Here is a 23,621-nt window from a genome sequence, read left to right as displayed (position 1 = left end):
TTTTTAAGTTTTAGATAGACAGAGTATTTGAAAATTTTTAGAATGAGAAACTATCTCTAATTTTTAGAAAGAGAAACTATATCAAATTTTAAATTTTATAGAGAGAGAGTATCCTAAAATTTTAAGAGAGAGAAACTCAAAATTTTTATAAAAAAAAACTATCTAATATTTCATAGGAAATCCATAAGCCAAAATCCATTTCGTAGGAAATACTTTTCTTGAAATGTATTCCAATGGAAAAAGATTACGTAGAGTAAACTATTTCCATTTAAAACGGTCACTAAGCGTTTGAAAAATTAAATTTCAAAACATGCCAAAATTTTCAGCAGAAATCGATCACGACTTTGCCAAAATTTTCAGCAGAAATGGATCATGACTTTGCCAAAAGTTTGACGAAAGTGGGGCATTTCAGAACCAAAATTGTGATAAAATATTGGCATTATAAGACTACCCATTGTCATGGCTAGTCTTTCTCCGAATACTAGTTCATTAGACGACAAACTCACTTGTATTCAGCTACCAATTAGTCAAAAGATTGATTTCAGAGATTCTCTCTCTTCAAAGCTTCAACATGAGCTGAGAACGACCAATTGTCTCCTCATCCCCATTATAAATTTGCCCACCACGTGATCCATTCTCTCTCTATCTCCCCCCCCCCCCTCTCTCGCTCTAGTTTCAGCAGTTGGAGAAGAAGGGAATGGAAGACCAGGAGAATGGCCTGCAGAAGGAGAGAAGTCCAAAGGCACTTAGCATCGAACCTGGCTTAAGCACTGCTCATACAATTGATCAGGGTATTTGTTCTGTATCAGTCATTTTTCTTCAAACTACCTGTTTTCATTTTGTTTTTGGTAGTTATCATTAGTGCAGTGGTAAACCAGCTAGAAAAGAGAGCTTTCTATCTAGAAATCAGTTGGTTATCTTTCTTTTTTTGTTTCTTGAAATGGTTTAAACTCCTAAATCTAGTTTTCGAGAAAAGTTATAGGCTGTGATATTCTTTCTTATGATAAATACTCCCAAGCTCTATCAGTTATTAGATAAAAGTTTCATTTAAGATTTCAACTGGGCCTTGTTTTTTTCGGAGACAAGCTTAATTTGAGTTTTAATATGAGTTTGCAGTTCATCAAAAATATTGAAAACCATTCTTTTGACTCATAAGAATTTTGTAGTTTTAAAAGATGCAGAGTGGAAAATATTCACAGAAATAGAGTATCATTGGCTAACCAATTCATGGAAGATTTTAGATATTTCTTTTCTCCTGTTGGCCAAGCAAGTTTAGTTATTCTTTCTTGTTTGGGAATATATGATCTATGACCCAATTCACCGGGGTGAGTTGAAAAGCCATCAGAGCTTTTTGCTTGAGCCCGAATGTCCTCTAAGCACCAGATTAGGCCTTTCAAAGACTAAAGGTTCACCCATCTATATTTATTGACAGATCCATGGATACAAGTGGGGCTTCTTCTTGTCACAAGCTTCAGCTGTGGTTACATGTTGGGCTATTCTAATCTTATTCTAAAGCCTTTAGGGTGGACATGGGGGCTTATCGCTATGCTTATTATCGGATTCTTGGCTCTCTATGCAAACTGGCTCTTGGCTGGGTTTCACGTAATCGATGGACAGAGGTTCATAAGATACAGGGATATGATGGGCTACTTATTTGGTATGTGTAGACGATTTTTCACTGGCTAAACCATGAATTCCAATGACTGGTGATTTGTTTTTCTTAAAAGACATTACCGACTTCCAAATAACATGATTCAACCTCATGTGACATTATCTTTTACAATTCTTTCTTTACAGGAAGAAGAATGTATCATATAACCTGGTCTCTGCAATTTCTAATGTTTCTCCTTGGAAACATGGGTTTTATCCTACTTGCAGGGAGATCTCTAAAGGTAAACTTCTTTTTTTAATTCATTTCTCTCTTTAAGTCGCTTCCATTTTTTGAAATGGGCAAATTTCATAAAGAAATTTCAGGTGTCAATCTTGCAATAGTTAACGGTTTTGAGAATTGACAGGCGATTCATGCTGAGTTTAGTCTCTCCACACTGAGACTTCAAATCTACATCATCATAACCGGGGCTATCTACTTTCTCTTTGCTTTGATGATTCCAAATATGTCAGCCATGAGGCACTGGTTAGGAGTCTCAAGCGTTCTCACTATTACATATGTAGTGATTGTAATGGCAATCTGCGTAAAGGATGGTAACATATCCCTGACAGAGGACCACTTAATATATTGTGCCTTAATTTCCATAGCAAATTTTTTTTTTTTTTTTTGGTAATTCAGCGGGGATGACGGCCCCCAATAATTTCCATAGCAAAGTTCAAGAAGCTTAGAGCTCACTCATGAAGCACTTTTACAGGGAAATCTAGTGTGAGTAAGAGTTATGCCATAGAGGGGTCAGGTACAGAGAAATTTTTCAATGCATTCAATGCATTTTCAGCAATTCTTTTTGCTGACACATCGGGCATGCTCCCCGAAATTCAGGTTCAATTTCTTCACTACCAAAAAGACAGGGGATGCAGTACTTTCATCAGCAATTGCCTTTCTCTAATTTACTAATCAAATTAATTTCGTTACTCAATTTATTCTGTAGGCAACACTGCGAAAGCCTGTTGTGAAAAACATGAGAAAGGCACTATGCATGCAATTCACATTAGGTCTGGCAATATACTATGCTGTGACCATTTTAGGATATTGGGCATATGGATCTAATGTCTCTGAGTATCTCCCCAACAATTTCAGTGGACCCAAGTGGGCTGTTATAGTTGCAAATGCAACTGTCTTCTTACAAACAATCGTATCGCAACATGTGAGTCTCTCTCTCTATCTCAAACACACACAAATACACGATTGTACTTCATCTATTAGCATCAATGGTCTTTTTAACACTGCGTTCTAATGACTTTTTATCAGATGTTTTGTACACCAGTACATGAGGCTCTTGATACAAGATTCTTACACTTAGATCAAAGTATGCATTCAAGAGATAACATCAAGATCCTCTTCGTATTGCGTGCTGGCCTTTTCACTCTGAACACATTTATGGCTGCCCTGATTCCTTTCTTGGGAGATTTTGTGAACTTAATCGGTTCTCTCTCTCTTTTCCCCCTCACTTTTGTCTTCCTAAGCATGATCTTCTTGAAGGTAAGAAACCCACCATTTTCTCCCCTTTCATATAAAACACTAAGACAAAGATGAAGCTTTCTTTAGCTGATATCATACAGTTTTCTCTATTAAAATGCTTTGACATGGATTTTATTGCAGGTTCGAGGAAAAACAGCAAATAGTGTGGTGAAAGCATGGCACTGGATCAATATAGTTGGATTCTCTGTTATAACCATACTAACAACTGTAGCGGCTCTTCGATTAATTGTGGAGAATGCAAAGGCTTACAGAATATTTGCAGATAATTAAAACAGAATGCAATTGTTCAAATTGAGATGTATGAACCATGCATTGTTGTCCTATATATCTACCGTCATTTCTATGTACGATCACTCCATGGATAGATTAAAAGAAAACTTTGAGAGTTTTCATTTTATGGAAATGAATAATACTTTACCTCTCTTTATGGGAATGAAATTTTTTTTTTATCTTGGGTGAGTCTATGGGGAGAGGGCCCTAACCTCGGTAGAAATTGAGCCTCAGGCATAGCGTGGCAAATCGTCAAGTGCTAAACACGGTAGAAATTGAGCCTAAGGCGTAGCTTGGCAAACTCGTCAAGGGCTAACCGATGAAGCCGGCTCTTTTCCTTATGGAAATGAAATTTTATATGATACTTTACATGTTTTTTGGTACAAACACTGAGACATGTTTTATGGAAATGAATGATATTTTACACGTATGAGAAAAAAGGAGCAAGAGGAAAGAAGAGAAAAAGTGCATTTTTTTTTCTTTAGCAAGTCAATAAGGAAAGAGCAATTGTCTAATGTGGCCTGGATCCCATTTCTACAATATGTGGTCCAGAGGTATAAAACATCCGCTTTAAAAAAGATGGATATAAATAGGTAGTCCATCAAAGAACAACTACAGGTTCAAGCGTTTTTTTTAATATAATTATTATTTTTAGTTTTTTATTTTTTGTTTTCTGATATTCATGATCGCCATGTTAAAGATTATATATTATCTAAATATTAGGATCAAATTATATTTAAAACTGATAGTTATTGCCATGCCCGCATTTCTACATATGCGAGCTTGGCCGCATGCTAACGGTGTCCATAATAAATGGCTAATTCAATTATTATTATCTTTAAGAAAAGCCAAGCCAATTTCTTAACTTACTTGGTAGTAGACAATGTAGCCCAACTTAAATGCAGCTGAAGCTCGTATTAGGCACTTTAAGGTCATTGTCGCTTGGTCGTGAGAGGACTCACGTATTGACTGTGACTACAACTTAAATGTTTTGTTGGTCCTCTAATAAGTCAAAAGTGTTTCAAACCGGATAGGAGGGGCAGATCATTCACCCACATATTCGTGTGGGGCGTTGGATCGGCGGTCCATATTGAATATAGATCGGGTCTCGGTTAGTTTGAAATCGATAATCTAAAAAATATTAAAAATAAATAAAATATATTAAATTAAATTAAAAGTTTATAAGGTGGGATTTAGAGTGGATTTAATAAAAAATTAAATGAGCCTAAATAAAAGAAAATATATATATATATATGGGGATTAGGCGAGAACTATGTCAGGACCTCTACCCACAATCTAGATAAAAAAGCGTTGGGTGTTAAAACACTGATTAAAATCATTCATAAATAAGATGCACCAAATGCTTGTGCTAAAACCTAATCCATAATTTATTGAAAAAAGCTTACCACTCGATTTTAAAGAAGAATTGAGAAACTAAGAAAGATGGAACCAATATCATGGCGCCTCATTGAGGAAAAAATGTTCCAACTGGACAATTTTATTCTTTGAAAATGACTCTTCTTCACCATCAATCTTCTCTCTCCCCTAGAAACTACATGCCTTCTTTATCTCATGTGAACCCTCACTTATCTCTCTTCTCATTAATTTTCAAGAAATTTTTTCTTTGGGAGCAAATTGGTATTTTTTTCACAAACCTAGCACCATTGTGGCCTCGTATTAGGCGGTTTTCGTCAGCATTTCTTCGCAGCGATGGTTTTGATCGATGGTGATGAAGAGATGAGTCGATTGATAGCGGTACTGTGGTAGAAAATATCTATTTGACCTTGCTTTGGTATTTTATAAGATAATCTCTACCAAATCCGAAACTTGTAAATTTCTTCACATCCTTGTCCCTTGTGTGTCGATGTAGCCTATTTTATTTGTGGTTTGGAGACTTTCTATATTATTTATTTTGTCTTGTTTTTATTTTTTTTCAAATATATTACACATATTATTGTTATTGAGTATTTTGTTTAGGTATTAAATTCATTGTTGTATGGTGCTTATCACATTAAATGGAGATTTAGGTTATCCCGATTTTCCCACCGTCATGATCAATTTGAGGTTTTTCGGCACCAGAACAACCATTTCTTATGGGCTTTTGAGTTTTGTTACTTCAACGATATAAAATTGACGCCTTGTATAAATTTTTTAAAATATGCAAAACCATTTTGGTTTCCTCCCTTGGAAAGTTGAGATGGTCTAGTGTGGGTCCCAGGGCTTAATTTAGCCCATCATAGACCATAATTTTCTCACTTTGTTGAACAAATCTTGATTCTTTCATTTTCATTGAATTTTATTCTGTAATTTTATTGTTTCACTATTTCTTTTTATCATTAACAAGTCACAAATAGAATATTCTTTGAAATTTGTCAACCTGATGAACCACAATATGTAGGTCCCACTATGCAAGGATAGAGAGGTGTCACTGACTCTCTTTTTATAATCATACGCGTAGTTCATAGAAAAAAAAAACAAAGCCCTTGACTCAACTTTCTTTACGAACTCCCTGCAACCAATTTTTTAGGGAACAGTTTTTATGTTTCCCCAGTAAATGAGCCACTAATCATTTAATTTAGATCCGATATCTCAAAGTATTTTATTTTTCATATTTTTATATTAACTATATAAATATTAAATTTGTACTTGCTATCACCTCAATGGGGCATACCTAAATAAGATATTTCAAAAAAAATTTAATAAAATAAAATGCCCAAAATACCTTAGAACTTTTACTGGAATTTTAGCCATTTTATTTTATTAGAAGTATTTTTTTAATATTTTTATAGGTGTGAGTTCAAGAGAGAATTGGATACCCAAATTTTGGTGTCAAAATGTTTTGTATAAAAAAAAATTCAAAAAAAATTTGTATCGAAGGTGACATTATGATTGGGGCCATCTAAGCCGTCTATTTAGAATGGATGGTTGGATAGGGGGAAGTATTATAAGTTTTATATTGTAGGGGAAGCATAAAAAGCCTGCCCGTTTTTTTATGGTAACTTTTATCCCAAAATAAATTTTTCTAACAAATACCCTCACAGTCAAAAAGTCATAGTGTTTAGGATTATAATGACCTCTCTCACTCTAACTCCTACGATTTAACTTTTCCTATAACACACAAAAAGGCAGTCCGGAAGTATAAACAAGAGGTTAGGGTTGGCAATGGACCCAGACTCGGTAGGTATAACCGACACGGATTTGGGTATGGGTCCAACATTTAAACCCGTGACTTAGGTCAGGGTCCAAAACCTAGACCCGAACACTATTTAGGTATGGGTTTGGGTCCGGTTGTATCCGACCCATACCCATAAACTGTTGAAGATAAAATACTTCAAGCCCTGATCGTTTGCGTCTATTAAAGATCATATACAATAAAAATTCGTAGACATATTTAGCTATTAAATGACAAACGAACTACTTGAAATCAAAGGGCAAGTGATTGTGACTTGTTGCGAATAATATGGGTATATGATAGTTAAGAAAACCCAAAAAACAAAAAAGCCCATAGTGATGGTGGCAATGGATCCAACCAGACCCGAAGACCTTAAGAGATAGACCCGAGAGCCGACTGATACGGGTACTAAATTGTCAAAAAAGTTGTTGAAGGAGAGATCCAGGCTCTGTAGGCCAGTCATGGAGCCTAATATCACCGGAAATCCATTTCTCGAAACATTGAACATAACGAGAGGGATTTGAGCGAGTTCAGGTGGGAGATGGCCGGAGAAGGTGTTGGATCCGAGATGGATAAGGCAGAGCTTCTTAATATTTCCGACCGTCGTGGGAATCGTCCAACTTTCTCTCACTGCCGTACCCTGTGCTTTTATGATCTGCTTTTCCCATTCATCTCATCAGCTTTCTTTCTCCTCTGCATCTCCATTCTCCAAGACGCCTTTGTGCTCTGAGGAAAACTCCATGGCTGAAATCCTCCGTGACTTCTTCGCCAGAGTTCAGGAATTCATACGAGAATAATCATGAAACATGTGAGAGAAACTGAAAAACTTGAGAGATCGGGGGAGAAGATGTGAGAGAAATTAAACCTCAGAGAAGAAAATAGAGAGTGAGAGCAAAAAAATGGTGCTCGCATGTTCTGGAAAGCCAAAAAAAAATAATTATCCATACTTTAAGCACGAAACTGCAAATTCGCTCGAATATAAAAGGATGCTTGTGTTTGGTGTTTGCGTTGCTGGACACGCGCTAATTTAGAGAAAAAAAAAATTACACGGAAGGAGGTGATGCTCATAATTTTGAGCAAATAAATCCTCATTTGATAATTGTTAGTATCCATACTTAATTTGCTCTTTATTAAAACTCAATCGGATAGTATTTTTACGTCCCTATATTTTTAGAAATTCAAACTTGTCATCCGTGTGACTTAGAAAAATGAAAAAGAAAAAAATGAAAAATGAAAAGAAAAAAAAAGAAAAATGAAAAGAAAATGAAAACTTTTAAGCGCATTCTATATGTGCATAAAAGGTCATGTCCTAAGGGAATGGGGTTAGGGCATCAGTCGTTTGGAAGCCGATGCCTCAACATAGTATCCGACCCTCCATTCCCACCGTTAAAACCAGTGTTTAAAAAAACGCCGAGTTGAACCGGACTCGCCCGGTTCGACTCGAGAATCGCAATAGACGGATCAAATCGGCGAAAAAAACGGGAATCGTCCGGTTCTAGAGAGAACCGGACGATTCTGTATAGTGACTCGCCGATTCATTGTGCGGAATCAGCGAGTCCCGTATGGAATTTTTTTTTTTTTTTTTTTTTTTTTTTTTTTTTTTTTTTTTTTTTTTTTTTTTGTAATCCATGATAGATTTTTTTGTAATACTTGATCAATTTTTTTGTAATCCATGATCGAATTGTTTTTTTTTTTTTTTTTGTAATCCAAGATCGAATTTTTTGTTTTTTTTTTGTTTTTGTAACCCATGATAGAATTTTTTGTAATCCATGAACGAATTTTTTGTTTTTTTTTTTTTTTTTGTAACCCATGATAGAATTTTTTGTAATCCATGATCGAATTTTTTGTAATCTACGATCGAAATGTTTGTTTTTTTTTTGTAATCCATGATCGAAATGTTTGTTTCTATTTTTTGTAATCCATGATCGAATTTTTTGTTTTTTGTTTTTTTTGTAACCCATGATAGAGTTTTTTGTAATCCATGATTGAATTTTTTGTAATCCATGATCGAATTGTTTTTTTCTTTTTTTGTAATCCACGATCGAATTTTTTATTTTTTTGTTTTTGTAATCCATGATCGAATTTTATGTAATCCATGATCGAATTTTTTGTAATCCATGATCGAATGTTTTGTAATCCACGATCGAAATGTTTGTTTTTTTTTTGTAATCCACGATCGAAATGTTTGTTTCTTTTTTTTGTAATCCATGATCGAATTTTTTGTTTTTTGTTTTTTTTGTAACCCATGATAGAGTTTTTTGTAATCCATGATTGAATTTTTTGTAATCCATGATCGAATTGCTTTTTTCTTTTTTTGTAATCCACGATCGAATTTTTTGTTTTTTTTTTTTGTAATCCATGATCGAATTTTATGTAATCCATGATCGAATTTTATGTAATCCATGATCGAATTTTTTGTAATCCATGATAGAATTTTTTGTAATCCATGATCAAATTTTTTGTAATCCATGATCGAAATGTTTGTTTTTTTGTTCTTGTAATCCATAATCGAATTTTTTGTTTTTTTTTTTTTTTTTGTAACCCATGATAGAATTTTTGGTAATCCATGATTGAATTTTTTGTAATCCATGATCGAATTGTTTTTTTCTTTTTTTGTAATCCACGATGGAATTTTTTGTTCTTTTATTTTTATTTTTTTTTGTAATCCATGATCGAATTTTATGTAATCCATGATCGAATTTTTTGTAATCCATGATCGAATTTTTTGTAATCCATGATCGAATTTTTTGTAATCCATGATTGAATTTTTTGAAAATTTGTGATTTTTTTTTTTTAATCCATGATCGAATTTTTTTTTGTAATCCATGATAGAATTTTTTGAAAATTTGTGATTTTTTTTTTTAATCCATGATCGAATTTTTTTTTGTAATCCATGATAGAATTTTTTGAAAATTTGTGATTTTTTTTTTAATCCATGATCGATTTTTTTGAAAATTTGTTTTTTTTTTTTTAATCCATATTATTCAAAGAGAAAATGAAAGAGATGATGATTCTGAGGCCACTCTATCCCAGCCATATTATTCATATATCGAGTCCCAACAACAGCAGTGTAGGGATGAGCACGACAGTGCAAGTGAGCATAAAGGATGGACAAGCTTCGGGGATTTTAGATTGCGAACACAACAAAAAACTAACACTCAGGGATTTGGGAATAGTCAGACGCCTGCTAATATCGATGATTCGTTTTTAGATCGAATCAATGAATTGTTAAACGAATTCAATCAATGGCACCAGCATGACCAAGAAGAACAATAATGTCGTCTATCATTTTATTTTTAGATCATATGTTACTAATTTTATGCTTTATTGTAATCCATGTATGTTGATATACTTATTCAATGATAATTCTATGTTTATCCTTTTATATGATGTAAATTAAATGCTGAATGGCGGTTCATGCAGGGAAAGAACATATCAATATTCGCATATTCATTCAAAAACATGAAAATTCTTAATGGAGTACCCTCATTTCTTATTGAATTCCTAAAAAAAAATATTTATAATGAATTTTAATAATTTTTTCGGATTTTTTTTAAGTTTTATTCAGACCGATTCACTCGATTCCGGATTCGGATCGCCAATTTGCCGATCCGGATCGATTTTTTGGGTGCCCGATCCGGGTCACCGATCCATTTTTTAAACCATTGGTTAAAACTGATAATCATAACAATAATAATAATATCCTAATTTTGAATAGAGACTTAACTTGCATAAAATCAATTGAGCAAATTACATAGTGGCCACACTTATTCCTGATACAAGACCCACAGTTTGAGCATTTATTGACAAAATTGCTCAGGAAGTACCCAAGCCAAAAATGCCTTACGAAATAACTACTTTGTTGGTAGATATTTTTTTATTAATAGGTGCGGTTTGTATAAGGTTGCAATCTAAAACAATCAAATTAAGAGGCACCTCCAAATTTTATCATAAATATAATTTTGGTGTCAAATATTCTAAGAATCTATTTTCATATTTAATTATAAAATATTTAAACTCCACAAAGGGTTCAAATCAAGTTGATCTCTAAATGCTTGAAAATCTTGAAAATATACGGTCCAGATAATGTGTTGCAAGGTACATTATTTTTAGGATTCGAAATATTGTTTTCTTTTCGTATTCATACTTCTCAATATCAAAATGATTAATTACATAATTTTTCAACATCAAAACAACCTTTTATGATGGATTGTTGAGGTGCACCTTAATTCTAGAATTAAAGTTGCAACCTTATATAAACTTTTTCCTTTCTAATATTTTCTCATAATAGAAAGGAAGTGCTAGCCATCTAATGTTTAACAATCCACTAACACTATCGTAAAAATTGTTATCAAGACCGGATTGAACAGTTGGTTCGATCAATCTCATTGTCACCCGGTGTCTTGGTTGGTCTGGTCTAAAGTAAGAATCGAGTTTGGCTAAAAATGAGTCAAAACCATGGTTTGATCGGTTTTAGCAGTCCGACTAGTTGGTTTTGACCAGTTTGACTAACTAAATAAGAGGAAAATTTTTCATACATTTTATATCTATAAACTACTATATCGAACTTCTTTTATTTATTTTTTAAAATCGGTCCATACAATTCAAACAATGATTGGACCGGTTTTGACTGGACTATAGTTATTAAGACCAAATTGAACCAGTAGTCCAACAGGTTGGACCGTCAACTAATGCTTTGGCCTGTCTAGTCTACGGTAAAAACTAAATTTGGTTATAAACTGGTTAAAACCAAGGTTTGATCGGTTTTGGCCGATCCAATTAATAGGTTTTGACCAATTCGACCAGCTAAATAAAATTAAAAAAATTTCTAATATATTTCACATTTTTAAACATTATATCAAACCTTTTTTTCCTTTTTTCTAAAAATCGGTGCAGCCAATTCCACTAATATTTAGTCTAGTTTTGACTGGATTGGCCAATCTAATCCACTGGACTAAAATCATCATTGATTCAATGATCGGTCCGATCCTAATAACATTGATCGTAACACACATGAGGGATTATTTAAGATTCAAAAGACACCAATGCTTCAAATGGTAAATAAAAGAACATGTCCAAATATTTTATGGTCTCGAGCAAGTATTTTGTCTATTTACAATTAGAACTCAAATCTAGAAGTATTTGTAAGCCTTTAAATTTTTGGGAATGTGATTGCTTCAACCTAGCGACGAACATTAAGATAAAATAAGGGAAAGTAAAAGACATATATGTATATGAACAAAATAACGTCCTAAGATCGAACATAAGACCATTGAATTTTGAATGGTCAGATTTAAGTGTTCAAAAACATAAAGTCCATTTTTATGGAAATAATTATTTTGGTGGTCATGGAGTTGATCCCAAGATTTTAAGATCGAAAAAAATCATAAGTAGTAATACTCCTGCAGCAGCATGCCACACAAACTCAAAAAACCTCCGTTGATGTATGAAAAAATGGGTGTCCAAATCAAGGTTTAAAAAAACAAGTCCGCGACCCGGATCGTCCCCCAAAAACTATGTCATATTGGTGAATCGACGTGTCGGATTGGAGAATCTGCAAATCAGCAAGTTTCGTACCAAACAAATTTTTTTCCAAAAATCACTAAAAATATATAAAATTAGGGTTATCTTAGTTTCTAAAAGAAATTAGGGAAAATGACCTCTAACCCCTCCCTAAAATTTCCATCCCTATTAAGCATTTGGATTCACCAAAAATCTCTTGTAGCTCCTCAAGTTTAAAATTTTGGGACCGTTATTCCCCTACTTATGTTTTTCTTTGTTTTTTAAATAAATTTGATCTTTTTAATTTACAACATGCCAAACCCATCAATTAGTCAACTCCCTACCGTTTTTTTTCCGTTGCCTAAAACCAATCTTACCTCTGTAGACCCCACCCTATAAATTTAGACATGAAAAGAAAATGATTTTTTTCAATATTATGACCAATTTTACAATTGCATCACTATTTTTTAAACTTGGAAAATGATTGATCAAGATCTTTATTGCTATTGTTAATAGATTATTATTATTTATTTATTCATTTATTAAATAAATTTATCAAAATACCTATAAGAGATTAATTATTTAACAATTAATATATGGTTGTTTTTATTATTGTAATTATTATAATTATTATTATTGTTATCATCAATAAAATTTGTATATCAAGTCACAAAAAAAAATGGATGGCGAATGTATGGGTTTGGCATTTTGTAAAACAACGAGATCAAATTTGTAAAAAAAAAAAAGACATAATTAGGGAGTTAATGATCCTAAAATTTTAAACTTGAGGGGGTACAACGGATTTTGGCAAGCCCAAGGGGCTACTAGGGATGGAAATTTTGGGGAGGGGGTTAGAGGTCATTTTTCCTTAATATTATTAGGTGGGGATGGGTGGGCTGTCAATAAGAGGGGTGTGCGCCCAATGATGGCATTAAATTACATGAAAAAAAAAGGGAAAAAAATTATTAAAAATAATAATTTGGTGATAGAGCCCACCACCCCTATCTTTCACCAAAAAAAAATTAAATTTACTTACCCAACAACTAAAATACAGAGACTAATACTACTAGGCTATTATCTCATAGGATTATTTCATTATATGATTAATATTAGGCTATTAGCTAATTACGATTAAAAAACAATAGAACTAGCTCATAGGATATATATATATATATATATATATATATATATATATATATATATATATATATATATATATATATATATATATATATATATATATATATATATATATATATATATATATATATATATATATATATTGAATATTAAAAGAAAATATTAGTCTATGGGATATTTTAAAAGAAAAAAAATAACACTAACTTATACCACTTATGGATTTACTTTAAAGTTGCTTTATCAATTGCCCCATATTGCAAGTATGAATTTATTTTTATTTTTTATTATTAAAATATGATTGTAAATTTATATTTTTAAATTCTATATTTCTATCTACATGAATTATTATATATTAAATTTATTTATTTGTGAGGGTCATATCCTTGTTTTTTGAATCACGTTTATTATAATATTATAATTAATAATTCTACTAATTACAATGATAACCAAGTCTTATATTTAATTTATTAATTTATTTATTTCAATTATACAGACATCCAAACAGAAAAAACATCATCTCAATATTCACTTATTTTTACAAAGTAAAAAAAATACATAAAGCACCACTCCAAAATTCTTTTAGAAACTAGAAGAACACTATTTTTAAACCAAAAATTGTCACTTCCGCTGATTCTCCAATTCGATCCATCGATTCCCCCATCCGACACTGGTATGGGTGTGACCGATTCGAGCCACTGATTTGTTTTTTTAACATTGGTTTGGACCGTGGTTTAAAAATCATCGTTTTGACCTAGATCAAGTATCATTTGTGGCGTCTCAGATCCTCAAGTATATCAGGATCCCGGCGGCTCCCTCTGTGACTTGCGATTACGGATCAGACCAATCATTTTAAAATCCCCGAGTTAGAACGGACTCTGACGATTCGATACAGGAATCGGTCACCCCATATCGATTCCAGCGAAAAACGCAGTATCGTTAGGTTCTAGAGAAGAACCGATAATTCTCTATAGTGAACTGCCCGGTACTGTTTAAGACTTGATGAACGATGTAAAGTATGAAAAATCATCACGTTTTGGATTGTTTTTATCAATTATTGGAACAAAATCGAATCTTCCAGCTTTAGATCTAACTTTACAACCCTATTGAGCATTATAATCGAACTCAAAAGTCGAATTTAGATAAAAAAAATCACGGTTTTGTGAAGAACATGTTACTGTGTTTAGGTTTTTCGCTATTTCATCGATTGCATACAAAATAGAGTACTATTTTTTATCAAATCAGAGGGTTCTTACTCGTAATAGAGTTATTGAGGATAAATTATACACGATTTTCAATTATTTTGGTCAGTTGCAAGTCAATTTTGGATTTGAAGTCACATTTTCAAAAGAACAAGTAAGAGCTTCTTTTTTTCTGCCATTTAATCAATTCCAATTAAGTTTTAGCAAATATTTTCTTCATGTCATAGGGTTTTGGTTCTTTATAATGTTATTGAACATAAATTTTAGCATATTTTCTCTTTTTCGGTAGATTTGTGGTGGATTTTTTATTTTGAGTCACAGCTTTCTCAAGGACAGTTAGGTTTTTTTTTTTTTCCGGCTAAACTATAAATTTTAGACGAATTAAAGCACCATTATGATTTATATCATAGGGTTTTTGACGATAATGTTGTTCTTCATATGATTTTGGGTGTAATTTGTGGGATTAACCAATTTTTATTGCTCGATTTTTTAAAAAAATAGAGTTGTGGCTTCAATTTTAGAAAAAGAGTTAAAAAATCTTTTCAGCCGAATTAGGGCATCATTGTCAATGATTTCAAAGAGGTTTTGAGGATAACAATGTTATTCAGACGATTATTGGTGTTATTTGTGTGATTAACCAAATTTTGGTGATCAGTTTTTTGAAAAATTGTGATTGTTGGTGTTTTTCAATTTTTTTTTGAAAATCATGATTTTCTGAAAAATTGTGACAAAGTTTTGATTATCATGATTTTTTTTTCAATTTTATTATTAAATTTTTAATGCACTAAAATGTATGTATGTTCTTAATATATATGCTATAATTATATTATCTTGATACACGTAGTAGCATTGTGAATGACTATATCATTGTAAATATTATTTGTGGCAAGTCTACATGTAGTGGCATTGTGAATGACTATATTATTGTAATTTTTTTTTATTGATACTATATCATCATAAATTTTTTTCTTAACTTTAAGTTTGGCTTATACATATTCTTTTTATCTATAATGTTGCATAATTTTTTTTTGGCTAGTAGGAACTAATTTATGTTTTCCAAAATGAAGATTTGTGGCGAGTCTATAAATAGCGGCATTGTGAATGACTATATCATTGTAAATTGTATTTTACGAATTGTATTTTACATTGGTATTACGTCGTATTTTACGAATTATATGCTTTATTGTAGTTCATGTATGATGATATACTTCATCCGTGATAATTCTATGCTTCTCTTTTTGTGTGTTGTAAATTTAATAATTAACAATAATTCATACAGGAAAAGAACATCTCAATATTCGTATATTGATACAAAAAAATGAAAATTCTTAATGAAGTACCCTAATTTTTTATTAGATTCCTAAAAAACAACATTTATAATAAATTTTAATAATTTTTTTGAATTTTTTTAATGTTGAATCCTAACGATTCGGCCAATTCCCGATCCGAATCACCGATTCACAGATCTGGATGGGTTTTTGGGACACCCGATCAGGGGCACCAATCCCTTTTTAAACCACTAGATCAGACACATTACTGGTTTCCAAGTGAAAATCGGGCACGTCACTGATTCCTATACTTTCCAAATTTTTATTCTTTAAAAAAAAAAGCATTACATTTTCCAATGTTTTATTCTTTAGACAAAAAGTAATTTATCACACGTCCATCTAAGCTCATTTTTATTCCTTGACAAAAAAAAAAAAAAAAAACTTCATCGCATGTGTACTTAAGCTCATCAATGCGGCCCTATCCATTAAAGCATTACAATCCCCAATGTGTGTGTCAAGCCTATGCAGTTTGACTGGGTAACATTAATTTTTATAGTGGCTTGGCCATCTTAAACTTTTCAATGTGGGACTATTTCTTTGAGCATCAACCGGTCAACCGCTTTAGTGTGCCATATTAAAATATTTAATTTTTTTAATTAAATGAATTAATTAGTATGCCATATAAAAGTTTTTGCTATTTATTAGTAAAATGACTTTATCAGTAGGTTTTATTACTATTTTTATTTTATTTTTATAGTTGTTGTGCATGTTGCCGAGACGCTTTTTTAAAATAAAAAAAAATTGGCATCTTTATTTTCTATTTTTTAGGGTAAAAATATGTTTGGGAAAATGACCTTTAACCCCTTCTCCAATTGGGTTTACCAAAATCTCTTGTACCCCCTCAAATTTAAAAATTTGCGACTATTAGCCCCCTAATTGTATTTTCCTTTTCTTTTTTACAAATTTGATCTTTTTATTTTACAAAATTTTCCATTCCCTTTCTCTTCTATTGCCTAAAACCAATCTTACCTCTGTGGATCCCACTCTATAAATTTAGACGTAAAAAATAAAAAATAAAAAATAAATTTATTTAACATTACAATTATATCAATATCGTTTGAACTTGAAAATTGATTAATCAAGATATTTGTTAATATTGTTAATGGTTATTATTATTTATTTATTAAAAAACTTTATCAAAATACTTATAGGAGATGAAATATTTAACAATTAATATATTATTGTTGTTATTAATGTTATTATTATAATTACTAATTAATTATAATAATTATACATTATTAACATCAATAAAATTTATATATCAATTCACAAAAAAATATGGATGACTAATTTATGGGTTTGGCATTTTGTAAAACAAAGAGATCAAATTTGTAAAAAGAATAAAGAAAAATATAATTAGGGGGGTTAACCAGGGATCAATAGGAATGAAAATTTCAGGGAGGTGTTAGAGGTCATTTTCTCAATATTATTTTGAATATTTTTCAATGTCATAACCGTAAAATTTAGAAAATAATATATCCGTATACCCTATTTTTAAGTTTTATTTCACATCAGACTTAAGGTTTCATAATATATATTGCGACATAGAGATCAAATGTATTGTATCTTCTTAACCCTTACTAACTTTACCCCATCTTTTTAGCCCAAACAAAAGTTTAAAATACATATTTTTTCTCCAAACCTCTTTCTTTCTTTTTTAAATATTAAAAAAATATTTTTTTTCAAAAGATTTTTTTTCAATATTAAAAAAAAAAAGGAGAGAGGTTCGGATAGAAACATGGGAAGAGAGAGAAGGGGGTTTAGAAAGGAATAGAAAAATGATGTCTTTTAAACTTTTGTTTGGGCTAAAGTTGGTCCGGGGGTTTGAAAAGAGTGTGTAAGAAGATATTTTCCTTAAAATTTATGGGGGTTTTATTTTTGTTTTTAATTATATGATATAAAACATTTTTTAAATAATTTTAATCATGTTTATTATAATATTATAATTAATAGTTATACATTGATAACCAAATGTTGTATTTTATTGATTAATTTATTTTTATTATAAATTATATAATATATTATTTTTTCTTGTAGCCGTAAATAAGATTTTTTAAAAATTGATTGTATTATAAGACATTTTAGATTTGTTATTATTTGTATAGTAAAATAACTATAAAATATAAAAATATAAATTTACTTTCAGTATATAATATTATACTTAGTTTGATTGTGATAATTTTGGATGAGTAAAGCGAATTAATAAACGTTTGATACTTTGATGTAACACTAATTTCACTTTATATAGAAAATTGTTTTGTTAATCTTATAATATGGAAGTATTTTCTAATATTTTAAATTATTTTGATGCAATATTATAATATTATATTATCATTAATAAATATATTGACATGTATACAAGAAAATGTCTTAGTATTCACCTATTTTTACAAACTAATGAAAATACATAATGAACCACTCCTAATTTCTTGGGAAAATGACCTTTACCCTTCCCTGAAACTTTCATCTTTATTATCCCTTTGGGTTCACCAAAATCTCTTGTATCCCACCAAATTTAAAATGTTGGTATTGTTAGCCCCCTAATTGTGTTTTTTTTTGTTTTTTTTTACAAATTTGATCTTTTTATTTTTCAAAATGTTCCCTTTCCTTTCTTTGCCATTGCCTAAAACCAATCTCACCTCTGTGGATCTCACACTATAAATTTAGACATGAAAAAAAAAAAAAAAATTCTTTAACATTATGACCTATTTTACAATTATATTGATGTCGTTTGGACTTGAAAAATAATTAATCAAGATATTTGTTACTATTGTTAACGGTTATTATTTATTTATTCATTTAATAAAAACTTTATCAAAATACCTATGAAAGATGAAATATTTAACAATTAGTATATAATTGTTGTTATTGTTATTATTATAATTATTAATTAATTATAATAATTATAAATTATTATTATCAATAACATTTGTATATCAAGTCACAAAAAAAAATGGAGATGACTAATGGGTTTGGCATTTTGTAAATCAAAGAGATCAAATTTGTAAAAAAAAACAAAAAAAAAAACATAATTAAAGAGCTAATGACCCAAAAATTTAAAACTTGAAGAGGTACAAATGATTTTGGTTAACCCCGACAAGAAATTTCAAAGAGGGGATTAAAGGACATTTTTCCTTAGAAACTTTTTAATATTAATATGGTACAGACGAGCCAGACCTCACGGTCGGTCACGTGACGTAGCATGGCCATTTAAAGGCCAAGAATGGGCCGAAACCGACTTTCCAAACACTCGTCGAATGAAAAATAAAACCCTGATTTTTGGTGAAAGACCAAACTAACCCCACAAACAATAAAACCTTTCCATGTAAGACTTCGGTGAAAATAACCCTGGTTAAACCATAGCATTACCCAATTTAACGGTGGAGATCTAGCCCATTGCAAGGTAGATGGACGGAGAAGATTTTCCTGGCGCATTGCACCGTTCCCCATCTTCTGAAATATCCCACAAATTTCGGGTGAAATCTATCATGGGGAACTTTTGGGGCTAAAAATTTGGATAAAATTTCGGCATTTAGAATAGGAAAACGGTCTATCAAGGTAAATAAAGCCTCACCTCATAACTCATCGAAAAACACAATTTAAGCGATCAGAAAATCTTTACATCGATCAACTTGATTTGAACATTATGGTTGTGAAAAAAAATTCACGTTTCGAGCTCTAAAAATAGTTATATTGAAACAGATTATATAGACCGAAATAGTTATATTGAAACAAATTATCTAAACTGTCAATTTCATTTGAAAAATAAATGTCCATATATCCACAAGATCTATCAAGTTTTTTAGTTTCAAATTTTATTGTTGGTGTTAAAAATTGATTTTAGAGCTATCATTGAGATTTCTTTTGTAAATGTGCTTTCCGGAGAATTTGAGGTAAGGCTTTATTTTGTTTTCTTAAAGCCTAGGCCTTACAAAAATCTCATATGAAAATAGAACCACCCCTCCACGTTGCAGATCCTTAGAGGACAAATTCACCGGTAACAAACCACCAATTAGTCGTAAGATTGATTTCAGAGTTTCTCTCTCTCCAGTGATCCTCATTCCACTGTCCCCATTACCCACTTATAAATCTCCCCACTACCTGGTGCATTATTTATCTCTCTTTCTCTGTTGCCCCCCCTTCTCTTTCTCTAGTTTCAGTTGTTGGAGAAGTAGGGGATGGAAGAGCTGCAGAAGAGAGAAGTCCAAAGGCACTTAGTATTGAACCAGGGTTAAGCACTGCTCATACAATTGATCATGTTATTTGTTCTGTTTCACTCTTTTTTCTTCAAGCTTCCTGTTTTCATTTTGTTTTTGGCTGTTATCATCAGTGTAGTGGTAAACCAGCTTGAAATGAGAGCTTCCTATCTAGAAATCTGCTGGTCTTCTTTCTTTTTTTGGTTTCTTGTAATGGTCTTGGGCCTCCTTTCAGTTTTTGTGCCCTGAAGTAACTACTGTTAACAATTGAACTCCTAAATCTTGTTTGCCAGAATAGCTATGGACTGTGATTTTCTCCCTTATGATAAATACTCCCAAGCTCTATCAGTTATCAGATAAAAGTTTCATTGGAGATTTCAACTGGGCCTTGTTTGTTCGGACACTTGCTAGATCTGAGTTTGCACTTGTCCAAAAACTACAAAATCCATGAGTCAAGAGAATGATTTTAGTAAAATCCTCTTGACTCATGGATTTTGTAGTTTAAAAAGATGCAGAGTGGAAAATATTTGCAGAAATAGTATATCATTTCTTGGAATATTTTAGTTTTTCCTTTTCGTTTTTTTTTGGGAAAGCAATCTTAGTTATTTTTACTTGCTTTGTTTTGGGGATATATGACATATGACCCAATTCACCTGGCTGAGTTAAAAAGCCATCATAGCTTTTTGCTTGAACCCGAATGTCATCTAAGCACAAGATTAGGCCTTTCAAATACTAAAGGTTCACCAATCTATATTTATTGACAGATACATGGATACAAGTAGGGCTGCTGCTTGTTACAAGCTTCAACTGTTGTTACATATTGAGCTTTTCTAATCTTATTCTAAAGCCTTTGGGATGGACATGGGGGCTTATCGCCATGTTCGTTATAGGATTCTTGGCTCTGTATGCAAATTGGCTCTTGGCTGGGTTTCAGGTAATCGATGGACAGAGGTTCATAAGATACAGGGATATGATGGGCTACTTATTTGGTCTATTTGGTATGTCTAGACCATTTTTCACTGATTAAAAAATGAAGGGAAAATATACGTGTAACTCTATTTATAAGTTTCATTTGACCTAAGGTTTTTAGCATAAAGGCTCTATCTATTATATCTTCTAACCTTCTAGACCCATCTTACCCATTTTTATCCAAAGAGGTTAAAAGATATAATAAGTAGAATTTCTATAGCAAAAAATACATCTTACCCATTTTTATCCAAAGAGGTTAAAAGATATAATAAGTAGAATTTCTATGGCAAAAAATACATTTTAAAACTTGGGATCTATGGAGAAATGAAATCTAATAATAGGATCTAAGGTGATATTTTTTCAATAATGAATTTCAATGAATTTACCAACATATTTTCCTTAAAATACATTACTGACTTCCAAATGACATGATTAAACTTCTCATGTGCAATTATCTTTTATGATTCATTCTTTACAGGAACAAGAATGTATCAGATCACCTGGGCTCTGCAATTTCTAACTTTTCTCCTTGGAAACATGGGTTTTATCCTACTAGCAGGAAGATCTTTAAAGGTAAACTTGGTTTTTTTTAGAATAAGTATCTAAAAGGTAAACTTGTAAGTATCCATTTTTTAAATTGGGCAAATTTCATTAATAAATTTCAGATATTAATCTTGCAATAGCTAATAGTTTTTACTTTTGAGAATTGAACAGGCGATCCATGCTGAGTTTAGTCTCTCCACTCTGAGACTTCAAATCTACATCATCATAACTGGGGCTATCTATTTTTTATCTGCTTTCATGATTCCAAATATGTCAGCCATGAGGCACTGGTTTGGAGTCTCAAGCATCCTCACTCTTACATATGTAGTGATTGTAATGGCAATCTCCATAAATGATGGTAACATATCCTTGATAGAGAACCAAATAATATATTGTGCATTAATATCCATAGCAAAGTACAAGAAGATTAGTGCTCACTCATGAAGATAACCCTTTACAGGGAAATCTAGTGTGAGTAAGAGATATGACGTCCAGGGGTCAAGTATAGAGAAAGCTTTCAATGCATTCAATGCATTTTCAGCGATTCTTTCTACTAACACATCGGGCATGCTTCCTGAAATTCAGGTTTAGTTTCTTCACTACCAAAAAGACAGGGGATTCAGTAGTTTCATCAGCAATTGCCTTTCTCCAATTACTAATCAAATCGATTTCGTTATTGGTTTATTATGTAGTCTACACTGCGAAAGCCTGTTGTGAAAAACATGAGAAAGGCATTATATGCAATACACTTTAGGTCTGTCAATATACTATGCTGTGACCATTATAGGATATTGGGCATATGGTTCTAAAGTCTCTGAGTATCTCCCCAACAATTTCAGTGGACCCAAGTGGGCTGTTGTAATTGGGAATACTACTGTCTTCTTGCAAACAATCATATCACAACATGTGAGTCTCTCGCTCTCTCTCTCAAACGCACACACACTTGTACTTAATCTATTAGCTTCAATGGTCATTTTAACACTGCTTTCCAACGAATTTTTATCAGATGTTTTGTACACCAGTACATGAGGCTCTTGATACAAGATTCTTACACTTAGGTCGAAGTATGCATTCAAGAGATAACATCAAGATCCTCTTCTTATTGCGTGCCGGCTTGTTCACTCTGAACACATTTGTGGCTGCCCTGATTCCTTTCTTGGGAGATTTTGTGAACTTCATGGGTTCTCTGTCGCTCTTCCCCCTCACGTTTGTCTTCCTAAGCATGATCTTCTTGAAGGTACGAAACCCACCATTGCTAACCTCTCCTTATCAATCACTGACACAGAGATGATGGTCTTTTAAGCTGAAGTCATACATTTTACTCCATTAAAAAGCTTTGACATGTATTTGATTGCAGGTTTGAGGAAATACTGCAAATAATGTGGTGAAAGCATGGCACTGGATCAATATAGTAGGCTTCTCTATTATAACCATACTAACAACTGTAGCGGCTGTTCAGTTAATAGTGGAGAATGCAAAGGTTTACAGTATATTTGCAAATAATTAAAACAGAAAGCAATTGTTCAAATTGAGATTTATGCATATGCACCACCTATTGCATAGTTGTCTTGTACGATCACTCCATGGATAGATTAAACGAAAACTCCAGAGTTTTCTTTTTACGGAAAAGAATGATACTTTACGCGTTTTCATGGGAATGAAACTTTACATGATATTTGATGTCACGGGGTAGCCCCTTTGAGTACACCACGTGCGGCACCAAGCATTAGTCCAGAGGCTACACACACCACGCAATAGAGAATAGAGTTAGAGTCAAGCCACACCACAAGGCACACACAAGCAAATGATACTAAGGGCCTCAGCCCAGTATCTTTCACCATATAATTGGTTTGTGAATACAGTGACGGTTCTCTCACTCTGAGTCGGGCAAAGGGTACTTATAGCCGCAATAATACATTCGAAATTCAAGTGGCACACTGCCATAACCATCATGCCTCTACCATGAAGGCCACCTGCCTATCATGCACCCTGGATGGGCCACCTGACAGCTCACCACATGGGTTAATTACACATATTAACTGCTCATGCACCCAAGCTCATGGTGGCCGTTATGCCCACCTTCCCCACTCCCTCAATCCAGAGTGGACAAAGTCGGTGACATACCGAGTCACCACACTACCCTGTGGGTTGACT

The 23,621-nt window shown here is 32.2% G+C and overlaps 1 protein-coding gene, 1 long non-coding RNA gene and 1 pseudogene across 3 annotated transcripts; 2 read left to right on the top strand and 1 right to left on the bottom strand.

The window, feature by feature from the left end:
* Positions 1 to 453: 453 nt before the first annotated feature.
* On the top strand, positions 454 to 3,569 carry LOC18438692 (putative proline transporter 2). The gene is made up of 8 exons (XM_020670123.2): positions 454 to 791; positions 1,433 to 1,657; positions 1,798 to 1,892; positions 2,016 to 2,202; positions 2,364 to 2,488; positions 2,598 to 2,813; positions 2,918 to 3,148; positions 3,269 to 3,569. The coding sequence occupies exons 1-8, from the start codon at positions 698 to 700 to the stop codon at positions 3,416 to 3,418; spliced, it is 1,323 nt and encodes a 440-aa protein (XP_020525782.1). The 5' UTR covers positions 454 to 697; the 3' UTR covers positions 3,419 to 3,569.
* Positions 3,570 to 19,773: 16,204 nt separating this feature from the next.
* LOC110007668 (proline transporter 1-like) lies at positions 19,774 to 23,038 on the top strand (annotated as a pseudogene). Its single transcript, XR_016058613.1, has 8 exons — positions 19,774 to 19,989; positions 20,720 to 20,944; positions 21,403 to 21,497; positions 21,639 to 21,825; positions 21,928 to 22,052; positions 22,160 to 22,373; positions 22,474 to 22,704; positions 22,825 to 23,038. The product of XR_016058613.1 is annotated as a proline transporter 1-like (transcript).
* Positions 22,414 to 23,349, bottom strand: LOC110007669 (uncharacterized). Its single transcript, XR_002281725.2, has 2 exons — positions 23,137 to 23,349; positions 22,414 to 22,837 (listed from the first exon to the last, which is right to left on the bottom strand). It is a non-coding gene; the product is annotated as an uncharacterized LOC110007669 (long non-coding RNA).
* Positions 23,350 to 23,621: the final 272 nt, after the last annotated feature.

This window comes from Amborella trichopoda, chromosome 6, assembly GCF_054954075.1.
Source record: "Amborella trichopoda isolate Santa Cruz 75 chromosome 6, AtrichopodaSantaCruz75HAP2 v2.0, whole genome shotgun sequence".
In the NCBI taxonomy this organism is placed as follows: Eukaryota; Viridiplantae; Streptophyta; class Magnoliopsida; order Amborellales; family Amborellaceae; genus Amborella; species Amborella trichopoda.
Note: the sequence above shows the minus strand (reverse complement) of the source record. Positions and strands in the feature narration are given on the sequence as shown.